The sequence below is a fragment of the Castor canadensis genome, chromosome 7 (assembly GCF_047511655.1).
Source record: "Castor canadensis chromosome 7, mCasCan1.hap1v2, whole genome shotgun sequence".
NCBI lineage: Eukaryota > Metazoa > Chordata > Mammalia > Rodentia > Castoridae > Castor > Castor canadensis.
Genome location: NC_133392.1, coordinates 127,619,812 through 127,639,279, shown reverse-complemented (window position 1 = coordinate 127,639,279; position 19,468 = coordinate 127,619,812). Strand labels below are relative to the sequence as shown.

The 19,468-nt window shown below is 37.0% G+C and overlaps 1 protein-coding gene across 3 annotated transcripts in view; it reads right to left on the bottom strand.

Annotated features, from left to right (window-relative positions):
* Window positions 1-19,468, bottom strand: part of Pik3r3 (phosphoinositide-3-kinase regulatory subunit 3) — a 128,433-nt gene that overhangs the window by 7,189 nt on the left and 101,776 nt on the right. For all 3 annotated transcript variants that reach the window (XM_074080253.1, XM_020157645.2, XM_074080252.1), the window contains 4 exons: window positions 10,621-10,763; window positions 7,843-8,019; window positions 942-1,016; window positions 378-548 (listed from right to left, as the gene is read on the bottom strand). In XM_074080253.1, coding sequence (XP_073936354.1) covers window positions 378-548; window positions 942-1,016; window positions 7,843-8,019; window positions 10,621-10,763 — 566 coding nt within the window. The remainder of the gene's footprint in view (window positions 1-377; window positions 549-941; window positions 1,017-7,842; window positions 8,020-10,620; window positions 10,764-19,468) is intronic.

Below are 19,468 nucleotides of genomic sequence, written 5' to 3'. Positions count from 1 at the left end.
CCCTCTCTGAAGACAAAGTCACTTCATCCCTCTTTGCCTTCTGCCATGTCTATCAGTAACATCATTATCTAAAAACTAGTAGGTAACATTTACCTTAGGAAAAAAAAAAACCCAAAGTAAATATTATTATTACCCTTATTTTACAGATGAGGAAACTCATCTGTAATTTACCCAGGGTTACACAGCTAATAAGCAGTAGAGCCAGGATTTGAATCCACTATATCCTAAAACTCTTTTCTTTGCACAAATATTAATGGTCTAAGTAAGTCATGGGTTCTCATTGTCATACTTTAACTAATTCCATCTGAATTTTATGAGTTAATTTTCTATTAGTCAATGCACAAGATTTCAAAAGGTCACATCCAGAGAAGACTTACACCACAGAACAAGCATAACATCCTTTCTTGCTACTCTCGCGAATTAGGAATGCACCATCAGGTTTCCCGTAAAGCAAATCCTCTGCTTGTACTCGATTAATATCTTCAACAAACCAGGTTTTCTCATCATAATGTGGCAGGTTTTCATCTTCCTCATTGATAAAATAGGTCCTAAAAAATATTTAAAATATTATTCTGACAATCAGTTTACTTATAATTAAAAGCTAAATCATTAATAAAATGCTATTCTAACTCTTAACCATACAATTGCAGTTAGTTGGGTGTTCTTTAAACAACTTCATTATTTACTGTGGTGCACAGAATTCATATGTCTCATCCAATAAGCTAAAACATGAATGTCTGAATAGCAGTGTCCAGGTTTCATGTGCTGAGCTGGTTTCTAAACCCAAATACTCTTAAGGCAATTCAATTCAAAAGAGATACAAAGTTCTTGACTCAATATCCTCTAGTAACAATGAGAACCAACTTTCAGCAAGTGCAAAGAGAGCCCAAGTCTTATATTGTGACTTGGTCCTCTGACAGAAAGGTTTAGAGAGAACTTACTCATCAGTATCATCATTTTTGATTCCCAGCCAGGCATTCAGACGCTTCTGTCTCACTCCTTTGTGATTGAGCCATCTGCCAAGACGGAAGACACCATGTCAGAATCTAAGCAAATTGCCTGGACAATGTGACCAAACTTTAAGAGTCTAGGAACCTCTTTATTTTCCCTAATCTCACAAAGAGTGGCCAGACGTTTCCTTAAGTTAAGTCTTTTTCTTGCCTTTCCTTCAACTATACCATGATTAATTTTTTTCTGCAAATAGAAACACAGAAAACTACTCAAAATTAAGAATTCTCTCACTTTTCATTTTTTCTTCTATCTAGAAGCACCAAGCACACACATAGTTGCATTCAAATACAGTGAGGTATTTGTTTCTGAACTCATTAAGTGAGTATGGTATCACATTTACAATCTCCTGTAAGCCAGAGGACCTACTACCTGTGTGATCAACTGAATTGAGCTCTAACCAAGCATCTATTTTTGCATCTAAGTAGGCCACAAGAAATTCAGGGTGGCAACTGAGTAATTAATATGAACTTATTTCATGACCAAGCAAATTATAGTATCTTAAAATACCAACACTTAGATATAAAATGATGTAAATCCTCACATGCAGTTCCTTTCAGATGGCCAATGGTATAAATCTGGAGTACAAAAACACCTCTATTCATCACGACGCCCCAAACAAGACTCCTTATCATTTAGGTCTCATAGTGAATGTCTTCTCAGAGATGTCTACCCTAATTGTCCCAATTAAAGTAGTACCCAGTCACTGCCTACACTTTACCTTATTTTATCATTTTTATAGTACTCAGCTAAAATTCACTATTTTATTATATTTTGGCAGTACTGGGATTTGAACTCAGGGCCTTCTACTTGGTAGGCAAGTGCTCTACCACTTGAGTCAAGCTGTTGGCCCTTTTCGCTTTAGTTGTTTTTTGGATAGAGTCTCATGCTTTTGCCCATGGCCAGACTTGGACTGCAATCTTTGTACCTCTGCCTCCTTTATAGCTAGGATTACAGACCTGCATCCCTGGTTTGTTCTTTGGGATTGGTTCTTGCTAACTTTTTGCTTGGGCTATCTTGAACCTCAGTCTTCTATTTCTACCTCCCAAGTAGATGGGATTACAGGCATGAACCATCTCCATGCCCCCCCCACAGCATTATTTTTTATTTTCACCAATTATGTTTGTTTCCTCCATTGAAATGTAAGCTACTTTACAGAAAAATCTGTCCTGTTCATGGCTATATTCCCAATGTTTAAGCCAGTATAAAAGTACAAGGTAAATATTTATTGGTGGGCTGCTTTTAACAAAATCTTTACAACTCCAGGGTCACCTTGTATCAGTCTCTGACACCAAGTACATTACATAACCTGGTATCATACCTAATTTTTATTTTTATTTTTTAAACATTTTAATTAGTATATGATAGTAATACAAGGAGTTTCATTGTGACATTCCATATATACATATTCTGTACCAGGTTTGGTTCATTCCCTCCATTACTCTTCCTCTTCCCTCACTCCCCTTAAGAATAATTTCAACGGGTTTCAATGTTCCACATTCATACATGTACAGAAAGTGCCTCAACCATATCCACCCTCCTTTACCCTCTTCACTTACCCTCCCTCTCTAGCTATTACTTTCTCCTTAACATGAACTATTTTCTGTTCTTGTCCTTCATAGTTAAAATGTGTGTTCATTGTTCAGTGGGATTTTGCCTAATATTTAAAGTCCTTTTAGACAGACCAAAGACTTGCTGGATTTCATTTTTAACACTTAGTAAAGCTGGAAAATTGATAATATGTGATTTTGATAAGAACTGATTTAGTAACAAACCCCCTTCCACACATCGCTTCTTTTAGCAAAATATCAGGATACCCTCTTCTAAACATCTACCAAAGTTTTCTATCCTTAATATACAAAGTTGTCTAAAAAGGATAAGCACACTGTTTTAAATTGAATAAACCACACCACAATTTCTCCTGAGTCCCCATTTTCTTTTAACCATCAATCTCTTTAAACTGTACCTCACTTTCTAAGAGGGAAGTTAGAAGGAAGACAGGCGATGGGGAGAAAAAATGTTTTTAATCCATCTTCCATTTATGATGTTACCTACCTTCTATCCTAAGATTTTTCTTCAGTCTCCCCAAAGTCCACATGAAAGATTATTATACAGTTCAGTGTCCTTAAACATCTACTACTAATGCCAAGAACTGTCTTTTAAAAATCATTTTGAAGCCAGGTACCAGTGAATCACGCCCATAATCCTAGCTACTCAGGAGGCAGAGATCAGGAGGATTGCAGTTTGAAGCCAACCCTAGGCAAATAGTTCAGGAGACCCTATCTCGAAAATACCCAACACAAAAAAAAATGGCTGGTGGAGTGGCTCAAGGTGTAGGCCCTGAGTTAAAATCCCAGTACTGCAAAAAAAAAAAAGTCATTCTGAGAAAGCTCAAGCAGCTTTAGTTAGTTAATGTCAACTCTTATTTAATTGTTTGCTTCTGAATAATGTTTTGACCACATATAAAGACAGTAACTTCTATAAAAAAAATCTGAGGCAAGGCATCAGATATCCAGTTCTGATTCTGTTGCTAAGCATGTGGTCTTAGACAAGCCTTTCTTTGTGCCTTAGTAACCTCTTCTTTAAAAAAACAGGGCAAATACTACTCCCATAGCCTACATTGAAGTTATCTTAAGACTTTTAAAAGGGCTGGTGTTAGCATATGCTTTCCTTGCCCCTGCTTCAGCATGTGGGGGTAAAATGTATATATTGTGTGCTTTCTAAAGATGTAATTGACTTTACAACCCAACTATCACTCTTTTCAGAGGGAAAGAGCTTGTGTTTCAGTCTTGACTAAAGAGAGGATTAAGCTGGGAAGTCCCTGATAGAAGAGGATAGGAAAACAGTCTGAAGCTAAAGCAGTAAGTAGTCCTAGAGGAGAATTTAAGCTTCCCCTATAGTATGACTAAAGTATGAAATAGTGACTGAAAAGGGTGGCCCCCATACATAGTACCCTGAATCAAGGACCAAAATAAAATTTTAAGATGTAGAGTCTGTTGGTGGTCAACTAGGAGATTACTGTATTCTGGAACAGCAGTATTTAAACCAGATGGCAAGACTCGATGACTAGGAACAGAGGAAGACAAAGGACCTGATGCTTCCTTAGCTTCTTAGCACTACTTCAGAATGACATTCCTATCTGATCCAACCATAGTGATAAATAAGATTAAATATTTCCCATACAAATTTATAGAAAAAGAATAATGTACCAAGTTTTGTGACACGAACTTCATACTCCCTAAATTAAGAGTAAAATGAGATAATGTATTATAATTTTTAAAAAGAATAATCACTTAAAAATTCAGAATTATCAGAAATACATTAAGATGTTAAGAAGTGATTCATTATGTTAAGGAACCTAGACTGTCGCTGGTGGTATGAGTATGAAATAGTGTGGCCACTTTTCAAAACAGTCTAGGCAGGTCCTCAGTTAAACATAGAATTATATACAGTCTGGAATTCCACTCTTCCTGTGTACCCAGGTGAACCAAAAACATATGTTCACACAAAAATAAACATGAATGTTCATAGCAGCATTACTGAAAGTACTCAAAAAGTAAGAACAACCCAAATGTTCAGCAGTTGATGATGGTTAAACAAAATGTGCTCTATCCACATAATGGAATACTATGTGGCCATAAAAAGGAATGATACATGTATGAATCTTGAAAACATTAAGTGCAAGAAGCCAATCATAAACGACTACACGTTTTAATTTATATAAAATGTCCTGAATAGGCAAATACATAAAGATATAAAGTAGATTAGTGGTTGCTTAGAGCTGGAGGGACAGGATGATAGGGATGATAAGTAAAAGTTACAGAATTTTTTTTTAATGGTGATGAAAATGTTCTTAAATAGAAGGTAATAAGTGCAAGTACCTATGAATACACTAAAAACACTGCATTAAATACTTTAAATGGGTAAATTGTATGAGATGTAAATTATATCTGGAAAAAGTTACAAAAAAGGAAAACAGAACATACCACCCTCTGCAGTACTCCTTTGGCTGCAAACTCCCCTTGTACATGTTACTCAGAACTTCTCATTAATGCAAGCTATTCTTTTTTTTTAATTTATGAATTTAGGTTTATGAACACCAAGAAAGGTAAATGGTCATGAAAACTATCCTTAACTCACGATGGAAAAGAACTACATGCAAACAGCCATATTCCTTTTTTTTTCTTTTTTGGTGGTATTGGGATTTGAACTCAGGCCTCACGGTTGCTAGGCAGGCACTCTACCACTTGAGCCATTCTGCCAGCCCCATCTTACATGTACAGATATGAATTTTATATGTATATAAATCCATGTAACTCAGATCAAGAGCCATTTTCCTATTGATACTCCCCACCCTCACAGTAAGTAATCACTATTCTTTTTTTTTTGGTGGGTCAGGGATTTGAATTCAGGGCTTTGCACTTGTAAAGCAGGAGCTTTACCATTTGAGTCATAGCACCAGACCAGTATCACTATTCTTATTTTATCACCATAGTTAGATTTTTGCCTATTCTTTAACTTCAAATAAATGGAATTATCTAGTACAGGTCTTTTTCTATATTTAAGAAACAAAATTTTGTACTTAAGCATTCAAAAATATCTTAGAAACAGTACATCATGATCTCAGCAGGGAATCACATAAGCAGTAATGGGAGTCAGGGCAATGTCTATACCCAAAGAGAGCTTGATGAACTAATGACAATCTCTAGTTGGGTATTACAGAATTCTAACCTATTGAAACTTCAAAACAGGACCAAAGACAGATCATACTCAATGTCATGCAACAACACTAATATGTAATACCTATTTTATGACAAGTCTTCATCAAGACTGATTACACAAACTACAACATTAGAACAGATCTAGTTCATGAACCCTAGAGACAGCTTTCTGTTAGAAACATGTAAATATGGATTATGGGATTCTAGACTATCTTCCTGAAGCAACCCTTCCAAAACAGCTAATGACTATGTATCTCCCTAAACATCCAAGTTGTCCTTACTAGCAGGTCATGGCTTTGTCATCCATGGTGTTACCTAAACTCTTTTATATTTAGCTTATACAACCTGTTAAGGAACATTCAAGGTTTGGTTTGTCAACATTCTATGGTCTGAATGTTTGTGTCCTCTGAAAATTCACATGGTGAAGTCCTCATCCCCGAGGGAGTTAGTTAGATCATGGAAGGACAGCCCTCATGAACAGGTCCTTAGTGTCCTTATAAAAGAGACCTGAGAGGGATCCCTCACTGCTTCCACCATGTAAGGACATGGCTAGAAGGCACTATCGATGAACCACAGAGTAGGCCCTCACCAGATACAGAATCTGCTAGTGTCTTGATCTTAGATTTCCCAGCTTCTAGAACTTGAGGAACTGTTGTTGTATATGAGCTACTAAATTTATCATATATTTTGTTATAGCTATCTGAATGGACTAACACACTAAACTTATTCATGCCCCCTGTGATGGTATATTTCCTAATATCTTTATTGTTTTTCAGGGGAAAGAAGTATTTTCTTTGGTCCAGGGCATAGCCCTCTTGGGCCTTTCTTCAACTTCATGATATAATCAGAGCTACATAAGCATTCCAAGAACATACATATTCCTTTTAGATAAGGACATATACCTGTTTTATTTACAAAGCTCTTCTGCATACTATGTACACTAGCTTGATTTTTTTTCTTTTGGCCACAATAGCATACTAAAATATTCTCTTGAGATATATGTTATTAAAAACCACCCAGCATGGCTCAAGTGGTAGAACACCTGCCTAGCAAGTGAGAGGCCCTGAGTTCAAACCCCAGTCCCCCCGCCCAAAAAAAAAAACAAAAAAAAACCCTGTGCAGTATAATGTTTTTGTAATTGTCTACCACCAAAAAGTCACCTAAAATTTCCTTTACTTAAAATCATCTGCCACGGTTCTAAACATCTAGGCCTTTCCCCTTTTTCATACAAAGAAACTCTGAAGTCTAGGGAAAATCTAGAGTCAAAGGACTTAGGTTTTAGAAAAAACTCTTGTTTTCTCCTGCCAGGAGTTTGAATTGAGTAGTGTTTTATCTATTATTTCTTAACAATCTATTCATTACCCAGAACAAAACCTAATGTATTTTCCTTTCTCCTGGACTCTTTCCCTCTACGATCCAGTCATTTGTCATTCTAAAAGTCCAAGCCACATATTTTGTTTTGATAATGTGTCCTTTTTTTTTTTTTGCAGCACTGGGGTTTGAACTTGAGGCCTCATGCTTGGTAGGCAGGCGCTCTTACTGCCTGAGCCACTCCAGCCCATAATGTGTCTTTTGGTTTCTATTTGGACAACCTCCCTATGCCTACATTTGGCTAAATTATATACCTGCCCCTCACATTAAAGAGCTGGGTTTCACTACTCAACTGCCTCTGTGGACACATCGCTGTCATTTAAATGCAGAATTTCATTTCTTAAGTATAAAAAACATTTAAGAAATTGCTCTGTTTACTTATTTGTAGGCTCCTAATGTTAGTGCCTCTGAGAGGTAATTTCTCTTTCTATGGTTGTACCATGTAACCAACTATTCCAGTTTTTGTATTTTAGGCAAACGTTAATCTGTACTTTTTAACCTGTATCATTTTGCTCACACAACAGCCACCCTCTGAGATTTCCCAGGCATTTATTTGCATGAAGCAGAGGACTACATTCTGGTTTGCCCCATTCTGGGACCCCTTATTACTAATGGCTGAATCCTAAAATTCTTAAAATCTCTGTTTTCAATTATAAATCTCTTCTTCCACCCATAACATCTCTAGTTCCAGAAGTAATTTGATGCTAGCGTTTCATTCCCGATATGGTCCCAAACTACTTACACAAGATGCTGATCTCGGATCTTACGCAGCTGGATCAGGTCAGGTTTGATGCTATTCATTTTTTTATCTATTTCCCGGTTGTCCAAAGCTTGTTTCTTCAAATCTTGCTCTAGTCGCATTTTGCTATCATGAATCTCACCAAGACGTGATTTCAATTTATCATAATTCATCATAATTCTGTGAAAATATTTGACATATTAAGGCTAAAATAACAAATAAGCAGTAGGATCCTAAAGTATAAACATGTTCCTAACGTGTATATTATATATTTTTTCTGGAAGCGGGGCAGTGTTTCATTATGTTGCATAGGCTAGCCTTGAACTCCTGGGCTCAAACAATACTCCTGCCTCAGCCTCTGAAGTAGCTGGGACTACAGGGGCACACCTGCATACCCAGCAAGTATCTTAACATCATAAATATGGTAGACCATTTCTTGGTTTTGCCTAGATCAGTCCTACTCTAGTTATACCACCCTGATGTTTCCTGTAGGTAACAGTTCTCTGCCCCCATCTCAGATTCAGAGGTAGGTGACATACACATATACACACACATCCCAGACTGACTATTAAGAGTGTTCCATTTCATCCCATTCTTATCCTCAGACCAGTTACTGGTTCAGTAATGATAATAAAACCCTAACTGACTCAAGGAGACTGAATTCTAGGACCTTTGCTAAAACTGTTGTAAAAATAGATTCTCTCTTTTCCCCTAAGTTATGACTATGTGATTCTGGGATTCCCAGAAGCTATACTTCCACTATATAAGGGAAAGCCTGCTTGAGGATAAAGCCAACTCAGAATAAAATTGAGCCAAAAGACAATGTGCAAAAAAATCCCAATAACCTTGTTTGGGCCCTGAATTCAGCCATGACTAAGTAAAGCTATACATACAATTTGTTGTTGTTGTTTCTTAGGTTTTTTTGTTTGTTTGTTTTTTTGAGACAGAGTCTTGCTATGTAGCCCAGGCTGACCTTGAACTCTCCATCCTCCTGCCTTAGCCTCCCAAGTACTGGGATTACAGTGTGTACCATCATGCCTGGCTATATGTTTGATATTTAAGAGAAAGCACAGGAGAACAGTTAAAAACAATGGCTCTGCAGACAGTCTACTTAGGTTTAATCTCTAACCCCGGCACTGTGGGGCTATGGGCAGGTTATTTAACTTCTCTGTGCTTTCATTTCCTCATCTGCTTAAAATGGGCACTTAAGACAATTCCTACCTTCATTAAATTACTGTGTTAATTGAATGTGATAATACATGTAAAAGAACTAGAACATTGCCTAGCACATTTTGGTAAGCACTCATTAGATGATGGCTATAAGCTTTTCCAGCACACAAAGTTTTCTATGCTCTGAATTTTTATGGTAGCAATTACTCACATTACTCACTTGTCACTCAGTAATATGTAGTTTAATCCTTATGCATTCCATCAAGATATTATCCATAGTTTATGGAGGAGGAAACAGACACAGATTAAACAACTTGCCCAAAGTTACAAAACTAGTAATTCAAGTTTACAGAATCTTATTTGTTTTTTGAGACAGGGTCTCACTATACAGCCTAGGCTGGTCTCAAACTCACAAGTCTCCTGCCTCTGCCTCCCAAGGGCTGAGGATTACAGTCATATACCCCAATACCCAGTTTAGTCCATGGTTTTAACCACTGAACTAACATCTACTTCATACTCATTAACACAAAAGTTGGCTTACAATGTGGTCTTAGCCTAAGAAGTAATTTTGCTTTGCCATTATATATTATTTACTTTTACTTTGTCCCCATTTTTCCATGCTTTTTCACGCCTCATACCACTATAATCTAACTCAGTTTTTAATATTCCACTAAATTTGTTTTGATAAAGGCTTCTGACGGCTCACTTATTTAACAAATCCAATAATTCTCATGCTGCTTGCTCTCTCTATGTAATCTCATTCTTAGCATCTATCATCACCTGCACACGTATGTTTCCAAATCCTTTCTGTACACCTAAGGCCAATCTGCCTCTCATTTGGGCTCTCACAGGAGCATCAAAGTTGTAGGTTCCTACCTTGGACTCTCCTCATATACTTCCTATTTTAGTGTATACTCCCTATATACCATCTCCCAGTCACTCACACCAGAAATCGAGGGATAATCTTTGACTTCTCTCATCATCCACTATCAAGTCCTCAGCATTTCTATTAACACCTCCTTTTTTCCTGCTATTTCTCTAATCGAGGCCCACACCGTCTTTTAATCTGATAACCACATTCATTGACGCCTCTTTAACAGTTAAGATTAGTTTTTCTGCCTACAGTATTATTCCATTCTAATTTATTATTAGGTGACTACCAACATTAAATTTCAGATCAAAAAAATATTCAGTGAGCACCCATTATATACTTCCAGACTCCATATAGGTGCTGGGCTTTACCAGGGGAAATAAGTCACCATGACTAATTCTCAATGAGTTTGCAGCTGAAAAGGCATGGCATTCAGAAAATGTCACACTACAGATTAGGACCATATACTGTAAGGGCACTGACAAAAAAAAGTCACTAAAGTGGTCTGAGGAATCAGGGAAGATTTTCTGAAAAAAATAATTTCTAAACTGAGTGCTCTAGGATAAGCTAGAGTTAATAATTTAGAGGGACAGAGAAAGAGATGAGAGGAAATTCAATTTGGTGCCATTAGTATAAACAGTAAGTAGTTCTATAGAGCAGGACTGGGCAAGTTAGAAATGATTTGGAAGCAAAAGAGGTCTTCTACCACTAATTTATTTGGAGGTATTAAGTAGATTTACCGTTCAATCTCTTTTTCATTCCCCTCTCGTCGAAATCGCTCAATATATTCTTTGCTATGTTGTTCTTGTGTGTGACATTGCTCCTCAAAAATTTTAATTGTTTCATTAAAAGCTTCAATTGCAGTCCTCTTCATCTGTATTTCCTATAGGAGGTAGAAAGAAATAACATATACTTCATTATCTTTGTTATTTTTACAACCTTGGTCTTAAATCTTATAATTCTACTTATAATCCTATAAGACCAATTAAGCAGGTTGGAGATGTGGCTCACTAGTAAAGACCTTGCTTAGTATGTGCAAGGTGTAGGTTCAATCCCCAGCACTAAAAATAAAAAGAATTATAAGACCCACTAAGAGGGCTAAAACAAGACCCTTTATTCAACCCCGACCCTATTACTTACATGCAAAATACATCATTAAAACTATAAAAATAATGGAACAGAACCATTACTTAAAATATGGCTACGAACCACAGAAAGGCCTCTGAGCTGCCAAGATAGATTGACCTTGAACACCTTAACAACAAGCATCAAGTTCTGCCTTTGCATCTATTATTGTAGTGCTGACCCCCAAAAGGTACTGAAACAGTGAATGGATAGAGCTAAGGAGTCCATGTGCCAAACCAAGTGCAAAGCCTTATTCCCAAAAGAACCCTATAGTCTGACTTTTCTTTCTAAAGCACATGGTGAGCTCTCCAAACAGGTTCATTAGTAGATCAATCTGATTAGAAGCAAGAAATAAAAAGGGGGCGAGAATAGCTGCTAAAATAGGATGCCATAAAAATAAAATGAAAAACTAAAAACTTTACAAAACAGACTTAATAATTCCAAAGTCCACTTAGTTTAGGCCACTCAGCATCAGAGCAAATAGTCCTGTATATTTCAATGAACTCTGAAGACTTTAGTAGACTTTAGCATCTGAATCACGATTACCCTCAAACCTTCAAAAAGGGCTAAATTTTGTTCTTAAGTTTACTTTCTAGAAAGGCAATAAAAATGCATAAAGATTTTTATCCTGAATACTTGTGATTCTAGAAGTTTTGATGCTGGTGGGATAATTCCTCAACTATCTAGTATTTATTAATCCCAACTAATGATTATTGAGAATACACTACACAGAAAGTACCACCTGATGGATTACAAAGACATTTGTAAGCAGGAAGCCTGCCCTCTAGGACTCAGAATATACAAGTGGAACAAATTCTTCATCTCTTAGTAAGGGTTGGGATTAATGTCACGGTACAGGCAAAAAAGTGAAGCTTAATTGTTCTGTTTGTTTTTTGAGACAGGATCTCACTGTGTAGCCCAGGTAGACCTCAAACTAATGATCCTCCTGCCTCAGCCTCCAAGTGCTAGAATTATAGGCATGCATTACTGTACTCAGCTTTATTTATTGCAGCCTTTATTGAGGCTTCAGAGAGGAGGTGACATTTAAAATAGGTTTTAAAGAATTAGGGTAGAGGAAGAAAATGCCTGTTCACAGGAGGCAAAGTATGGTGTATACATGAAATAATAGGACAAATTCTGGGATCAATAATTGTTCAGCAGTACTGGATAATAAGAGGTAACATTAGCAGATGAGGTAGGCCAAAAGCTTGTGCTGCTCCATACAGTTGAGGTTATACCATACATCTCTAAACTGAACACTGCTGGAATGCCCACACCCAAATCTGTAGCTACAAATTCTACAACTCTTTAATTATAGTTAACCCAAATTATAGTGGAAGGTCTTTCCTCCCTTGCAAGATTAGAAGTTACCTGTAAAGCCCCAGAGTGGATCTTCAAAGAAAATACCAATAATTTATATTCTACTAATACTAGTATATGTACTGGTAGATAGAGCAGCAATGGGAAAAGTATTCAATATCACTACCAAATCAGTAGCTTTCCCATAAACAACGCCATTACACCTATCACAAAAAACTATAAACCCACCTATATCTGTACCCCTTCCTTACCTTCTCCTTCCTTTATCTATAAGTGCTGTGGATCTCACCTCCTCTTCCCTTTTCAGTTACTTCACTCTACCACATTTGCCAACCTCTCTAATATCACTAACTTTCCCAGTCTCATGTTCCTTCTCATTGGTATACAAATAAGTTCTGGTTATACCACTTTGGGGAAAAACCCTCTTACTCCTAAATTCACTTGGAGTGTAATAGTTAAGCTTGACAGAACTGTTTACGTGGGCTATCTCTTTTTCCTCAATTCCCATTCATATCAATTCATTCTGTCTTGGCTTTTGCACTTAGCATTCCACACAGACTACACTTTTCAAGGTTATCAATAATATCTTCATTACCAAATTCCTTTCTCTCTCTCTCTTTTTTAAACTCAAGGCTTTGATTTTACTAGGCAGGTGCTCTACCACTTGAGCCACGCCTCCAGCCCTTTTTGCTCTGGTTATTTTGGAGATAGTGTCTTGCTTTTTGCCCAGGCCAGTCTTGACTGTGATCCTCCAAGTTTATGCTTCCCACAGTAGATGAGATGACAAATATGTGCCACTGCACCCAGTTATTGGTTGAAATGGGTTCTCACTAACCTTTTGCTCATGCTGGCCTCAAACTGCAATTCCTCCCAATCTTAGTCTCCCAAGAAGCTAGGATTATAGGCATGGGCCACCAGCGCCTGGCTAAATTCCTCTCTCTTATCCCAGTCCATCACTATTTTTCCTAATTATACATAATGTAGTTTGTTTGGTTTTTTGTGTGTGGGTACTGGGGTTTGAACTCAGGGCACCATGCTTGTTAGGCAGGTGCTCTACCACTTAAGTCACTACACCAGCATTATATATAATCTAGATGTCAACTATCCCAACATCAACTCTTTAAACCTCCTTTAACACTTATTTTCATAGCATGTCTCCTGTACTTCTTATCACTGGGTCCCTCTTTCTTTTCCCACCTCCCAAAGCTTTAAGCCTCCACCATGGCTCTTCTCTGCCCAGCCACTACTCAAATCTTGCTCCAACTCTCACATATAGAAATTTAGTCCTCTTACAGCCTTTTAGTGGCTTTATTGGTTGCCACTATCTACTCCCAAACCCAGCTCCCCAACCTGAGGATTCTAAGTCCAGCACCAAGTCTCATATCAGGCTGCTCAGGATTCCTTTTCTGCAGTTAAATCCTCCAATTATTGAACATGTGGATAGCATATGGAGCTTTCTCTGCTTTTCTATGGCCATGGCAAAAAAACAGAAATGCAGCTCAATGCAAGCCAAAGTCATATGCATCAGTGGCCATTTTTTTCTAGCCTTTGTTCACAGGAAGGTAAGCCCTCTGTTAGACTTCAGTTTATATAATGAGTCTGATTCCAGGCCCTTGGCAAGGGTAAAGTGTTTGTGGTTCATTATCTTACACAAATTCATTTAACAAATAATTGAACACTAACATATGCCAGGTATTATTTGAAGCATTTGGGATATAGGAACAATCTTAGACAAAAATTTCTAATTTCTACATTTGCTGAGCACCAGTGGCTCACACCTATAATCCTAACTACTTGGGAGGCAGAGATCGACAGAATCACAGTTGGAGGCCAGCCTAGGCAAAAATAAGCTTGAGAGACCCTTTCCCCAAAATAACCAGAGCAAAATGGATTGGAGGTGTGGCTCAAGCCGTAGAGCACCTGGTTTGTAAGTGTGAAGCCCTGAGTTCAAACCCCAGTCCCATTAAAAAAAAAAAAAAGATTTCTACCCTCATGAAACAGATAAAAAACAACAGACAAAATAAGTAAATTGCACAGCTTTTTTAAGGAGGTAAGAATTATTATGAAGGAAAAGCAGAGTGGAAAGGGAGAATATGAATGCAAGTTGCAACTTTATTATGTATTTTGGAGGGATTTTTGTTTGGTTTTTGAGATAGGGTCTCACTATGCAGCCCAGGCTGCCCTCAAACTCTTGATCCTTCTGCCTCAGCCTCCTAGGTGCTAGGATTACAGGCATAAACACAGGCTAAGAAGTGCAATTTTAAATAAAGTTGCCAAGTAGGCCTTATTGAGGTGATGACATTTGAGCAGACTTGAAGGAATGCAGAGGCAAAGCAATTATCTGGGAGAAAAGTGTTCCAGGCAAAGAAACAGGCAGTGCAACAGGTATAGCATATCTGAGGAACAGTGGGGAGTCCAGTAAAGATGGAGCAACACAGTGAGTGAGAAGACAGTTGTAAGAAACAAGGTCAGAGAGGAAGAGGGGCACAGATTATATTGGGCATCACAGAAAGGACTCTGTCTTTTACTTTGTGGAATATATGCAACCACAGTCTTTTTAAGCAGAGGAGTGCTATAATTTGACTAATGTTTTACAAAAAGCACCCTGACCACGATATTGAGAAATTATTTCAGGGAGCATAGATAAGGGCAAGAACATGAATCAGAGGAGGTTTCTGTAGTAACTCCAGGTATTATGCTTTGGATTTGGAATGTTCCCCAAAGTTCATGTGTTGAAGGCTTAGCAGTTGCCAGGCTGTTGGGGGGCACTGCTGGGAGACAGTAGAACCTTAAGGGAGGGAGAACCAAGTGGAAGGAAGTTAGGTTATTGGGGGACATTAGGATTCTAGTTCCTCCCTCTCTTCTTTGTTTCCTGGCCACCACAGAGTGAGCAGGCCTCCATGGCCATAGATCCCTGATGCCACCATGGGCCCAAAGCAACAGGGTCTAGCAACCATGGACTGAACTCTGAAACTATGAGACAAAATAAACCTTTCTTCCTCCTATGCTGATTTTTCTCAGGTACTTTGTCACAGGGACAGAAAGCTAACACACGAGGTAAGAAATAATGGTAGCTATAGCTTAGACCAAGGTGTTAGCAGTGGAGGTGGTGAGAAGGGGTTAGATTCCCAGAATATGCTAAAGATAAAGTAAACAGGAATTCTTGATTGACTGGATCTAAGGGATAAAACAGAGAGTCTAGAATAATGCCAAGGCTTCTGGCCTGAGCAAGAAGAAAGGTATGACTATGCTCAATTGATATAGGGAAGGCTAAAGGTGAAACAACCTTGAGGTGGAATAACATAGTTATGACTTAAAAAAGTATGGGACTAGAATGGCTAGAAATGCTGTGTTGGCTCATCTTCCTATGAAAAATATTTGATTCCCCGTTATCTTTAAGGTTTTTTTAGTTATTCAGAATTATACTGACCTTTTTCTTCTTGCTACTTTTCTTGATATTTGTGCTGTGTCTGAAGTGTGCCTGTGTGCCTGTGTGTGTGTGTGTGCTCCGTTTCAAACTTCAACTTCTCTTTTTTACTTTAGCACTTGTAGATGAATTATCTGTGATGGGACCAGTGTTTGGAAGTGTAATGGGGAAAAAGTTGTTGAGATTTCAGTAGATTGAATCTGCTTAAGTGGTCAACACTAGAAGATAGTGAAATGGCCAAGCATAATATAAGGTTTGATAGCTATTACATTGGGGTTTCTTTTTCTTCCAGTGCTGGAGATCAAATCCAGGGCCTTATATATGTTTAGGCAACCACTTCTCACTGCTCTACATCCCCAGCTCTGCCTCTTTTATTTTATATGCTTTAAGAGGTAAATTACAAAATTATCACTATAAATCTGTTAATAGGCATAAAATTTATAAAAATATAATCTTTGACAGTATATAACAATATAAAAGAGCAGGGGAAGAAATGCATAGGAGGGGAGTGTTTATGTACTATTCAGAAGGTATTGAATAATAAGCTAAACCAAGTACACATGACAGACATAATACAGAACACTCCACAAAGCAACAGCAGAACACATATTATTCTCAAGTACAAATGGATTATTCTCTAGGATAAAGCATGTTAAGCTACAAAACAAGTTTAATAAATTTTTAAGAAACTTAAAATCATACAAAATGTCTTTTCCAACCCACATGGAATGAAATCAGAAATCAATGGCAGAAGAAAAACTAGAAGCCACATGCCGGTGCCGCCCACCTATAATCCTAGCGACTCAGTAGGCAAATATCAGGAGGATTGCAGTTTAAAGCCAGCCCAGGCAAATAGCTTACAAGATCCTATCTCAAAAAAAAATCCATCACAAAAAAAGGGCTGGTGGAATGAGTCAACGTGTAAGCCCTGAGTTTAAACCCTAGTACAGCAAAAAAAAAAAAAAAACTATTCCCAGGATAATAATATTAATCTATACATGAGGGCAAAGCTGTCGTGGCCTAATCACCTCCTAACGGTCCCACTTCACAACATTTTTACATTGGGGATTAAATTTCCAATACATGAACCTTGGGAGCACATTCAAATCATAAATTGGATAACCTAGACAAATTCCTAGAAGCAAACAAACTACTAAATTTGACTCAAGAATGGAAAATATGAATAGACCTATAAAGTAAGGAGATTAGTCAATAATCAAAGCCTCTCAACAAAGAAAATCACAGGACCAGATGGCTTCACTAGTGAACTTATCAAATATTTAAAGAATATCAATCCTTCTCAAACTCTTCCAAAAAAATTTTAAAAAACCACTCCTTATCCTGTGAGGCCATCATTACTCAGAAACTAAAGTCAGACCAAGATACTACACAAAAGCTATAGAGCATTATCCTTTATGAACCTAGGTACAAAAATCTTCAACAAAGTACTAGATGAATTCAGCATCATATTAAGAGAGCTGTACACCATGACCATGGGGAATGTATCCCGAGAATACAAGGATGGTTCAACAACACAAATCAAGGTAATACGCAGCACTAATAAAATGAAGGAAGAAAAAAAAAACATGATCATCTTAAATGATGCAGAAAAAGCTTGACAAAAATCTAAGACTCTTTCATGATAAAAACAAAAGCAAGGAACAAAAAAGAACTACCTTTACATGATGAAGGTCACATTAAAGATTAACTTGTGTCTCCCAAAACATTTTTTTTTGTGGCGGTACTGGGGATTGAACTTAGGGCCTCAAGCTTGCTATGCAGGTAGTCTACCACGTTAGTCATGCCTCCAGCCCCACAAAAGGTATTTTCAAGTCCTGATTCCTGGGAACTTAGAATGTGACTTTATTGGGAAATAAAATCTTTACAAATGTAGTTAGTAAATGTACTTAGTAAATTAAGATGATTTCATCTTAATGGTAGATTCTAATCTAGTGACTAGTGTCACTAGAGAAGACAGAGACACAGAGAAAGAATGCCATTGATAATGGGGGCAGAGATTGGACTAATGCATCATAAGCCAAAGAATGGCAAGAATCACCAGCAACCACCAGAGACAAGGAAGAAGCAAAAAAGATCCTCTCCCAGAGCCTTCAGGCATCCTAGAATGCAGAAATGGTAGAGCACCTGCCTAGCAAGACAAAGGCCTGAGTTCAAACTCCAGAAATACTATATATATATGCATATATAATATATACATATATATTTAATATATATATTTAATATTTTATATATATATAAAATATTAAAATTTCTAAAACTCAACAATAAGAAATAAGCAATGAGACACTATGTCACAACTACTAGGATGGCTATTTTTAAAAATACACACAACAAAAAAAAAGTCTTAGGGATGTAATGGAGAAAACAGAAACCTCATGCATTGCCAATAGGAATGTAATAGGCTAGCCATTGTGAAAAACACTACAGCAGTTTCTCAGAAGGTTAAACATAGAACCATTATACCACTCAACAGTTCTGTTACTAATTATGTATACAAAAGAATCAGCATTATTCACAACAGCCAAATGCTACAAATAATCCAAATGTCTATCAACTGATGAATGGATAAACAAAATGTGGTACACATATAATGGAATATTACTCAGCCATAAAAAGAGTGTATTTTGGTATATACATACTGTGAACAGACCTTGAAAACACATATAGAAAAATAAGCCAAGGCACAGAAGTACAAATATTTTACAGTATCTAAAATAGGCAGATTAATAGACTTGGAAGGTAGAGGTTAGTAGAAGTTAAGGAGGCTCAATATTTAATGGGTACAAAGCTTTTATTATAGATGATAAAAAAATTTTGAGTATAGAAAGTGATGATGGTTATACAACATTGTAAATGTATTTAATACTACTGAATTATACCCTTATGAATTGCTAGAAATACAAATATTTTACATATATTTTATCACATTTAATGAAGGCAGAAAAAAGAAAGCAAAATACAGACATTCTATTATTAGATTAATGAAAGCTGAGAGAATTTGTTGCCAAATGACCTGTCCTACAAGAAGTGTGTTCTTCAGGCTCAAGTCAAATGATACCAGATAAAAGCCTACATTTATAGGAAGAAATAGAGAATTCCAGAAATAGTAGATATGTGAGTAAATACAAAAGACCCTCTTTTCTTTTCTTCTCTAAATCTCTTTAAAAGAAAATGAAATGCTTAATGCAACCACTGTAACCTTGAATTGTAGGGTTACCATGTAGTTTACAGGAGGTGAAAACAGAACGATGCGGTTGCAAGTTACTTACATTCACATGATACATGGTAAAATATAAACTCTAAATAGACTGTGTTAAATTCAGAAGGTAAAGCCTGCCAGATACTGGTGGCTCACATCTAGCTATTTGGAAGGCTAAGAATGGGAGAATCGAAGTTTAGGGCCAGCCCTGGCAAATAGTTCTTAAGACTCCATCTGTAAAATAACCACAGCAAAACAGAGCAGAGGTGTGGCTTAAGCAGTAGAATGCCTGCCTTGCAAGCTGAGGGAGGGAGGGAGAAGAAAAGAAGTTAAATAACACATGGACCAAAGAAGGAATTATAAGGGAAATGAGAAAATAAAAAATTACAGTATAACAAAACTTTTAAGATATACCTAAGGCAATGCTCAAAGAGAAATTTATAGCTTTAAATACTCATTTTAGAAAATAACAAGGTTTTAAAACCAATTAATAAAA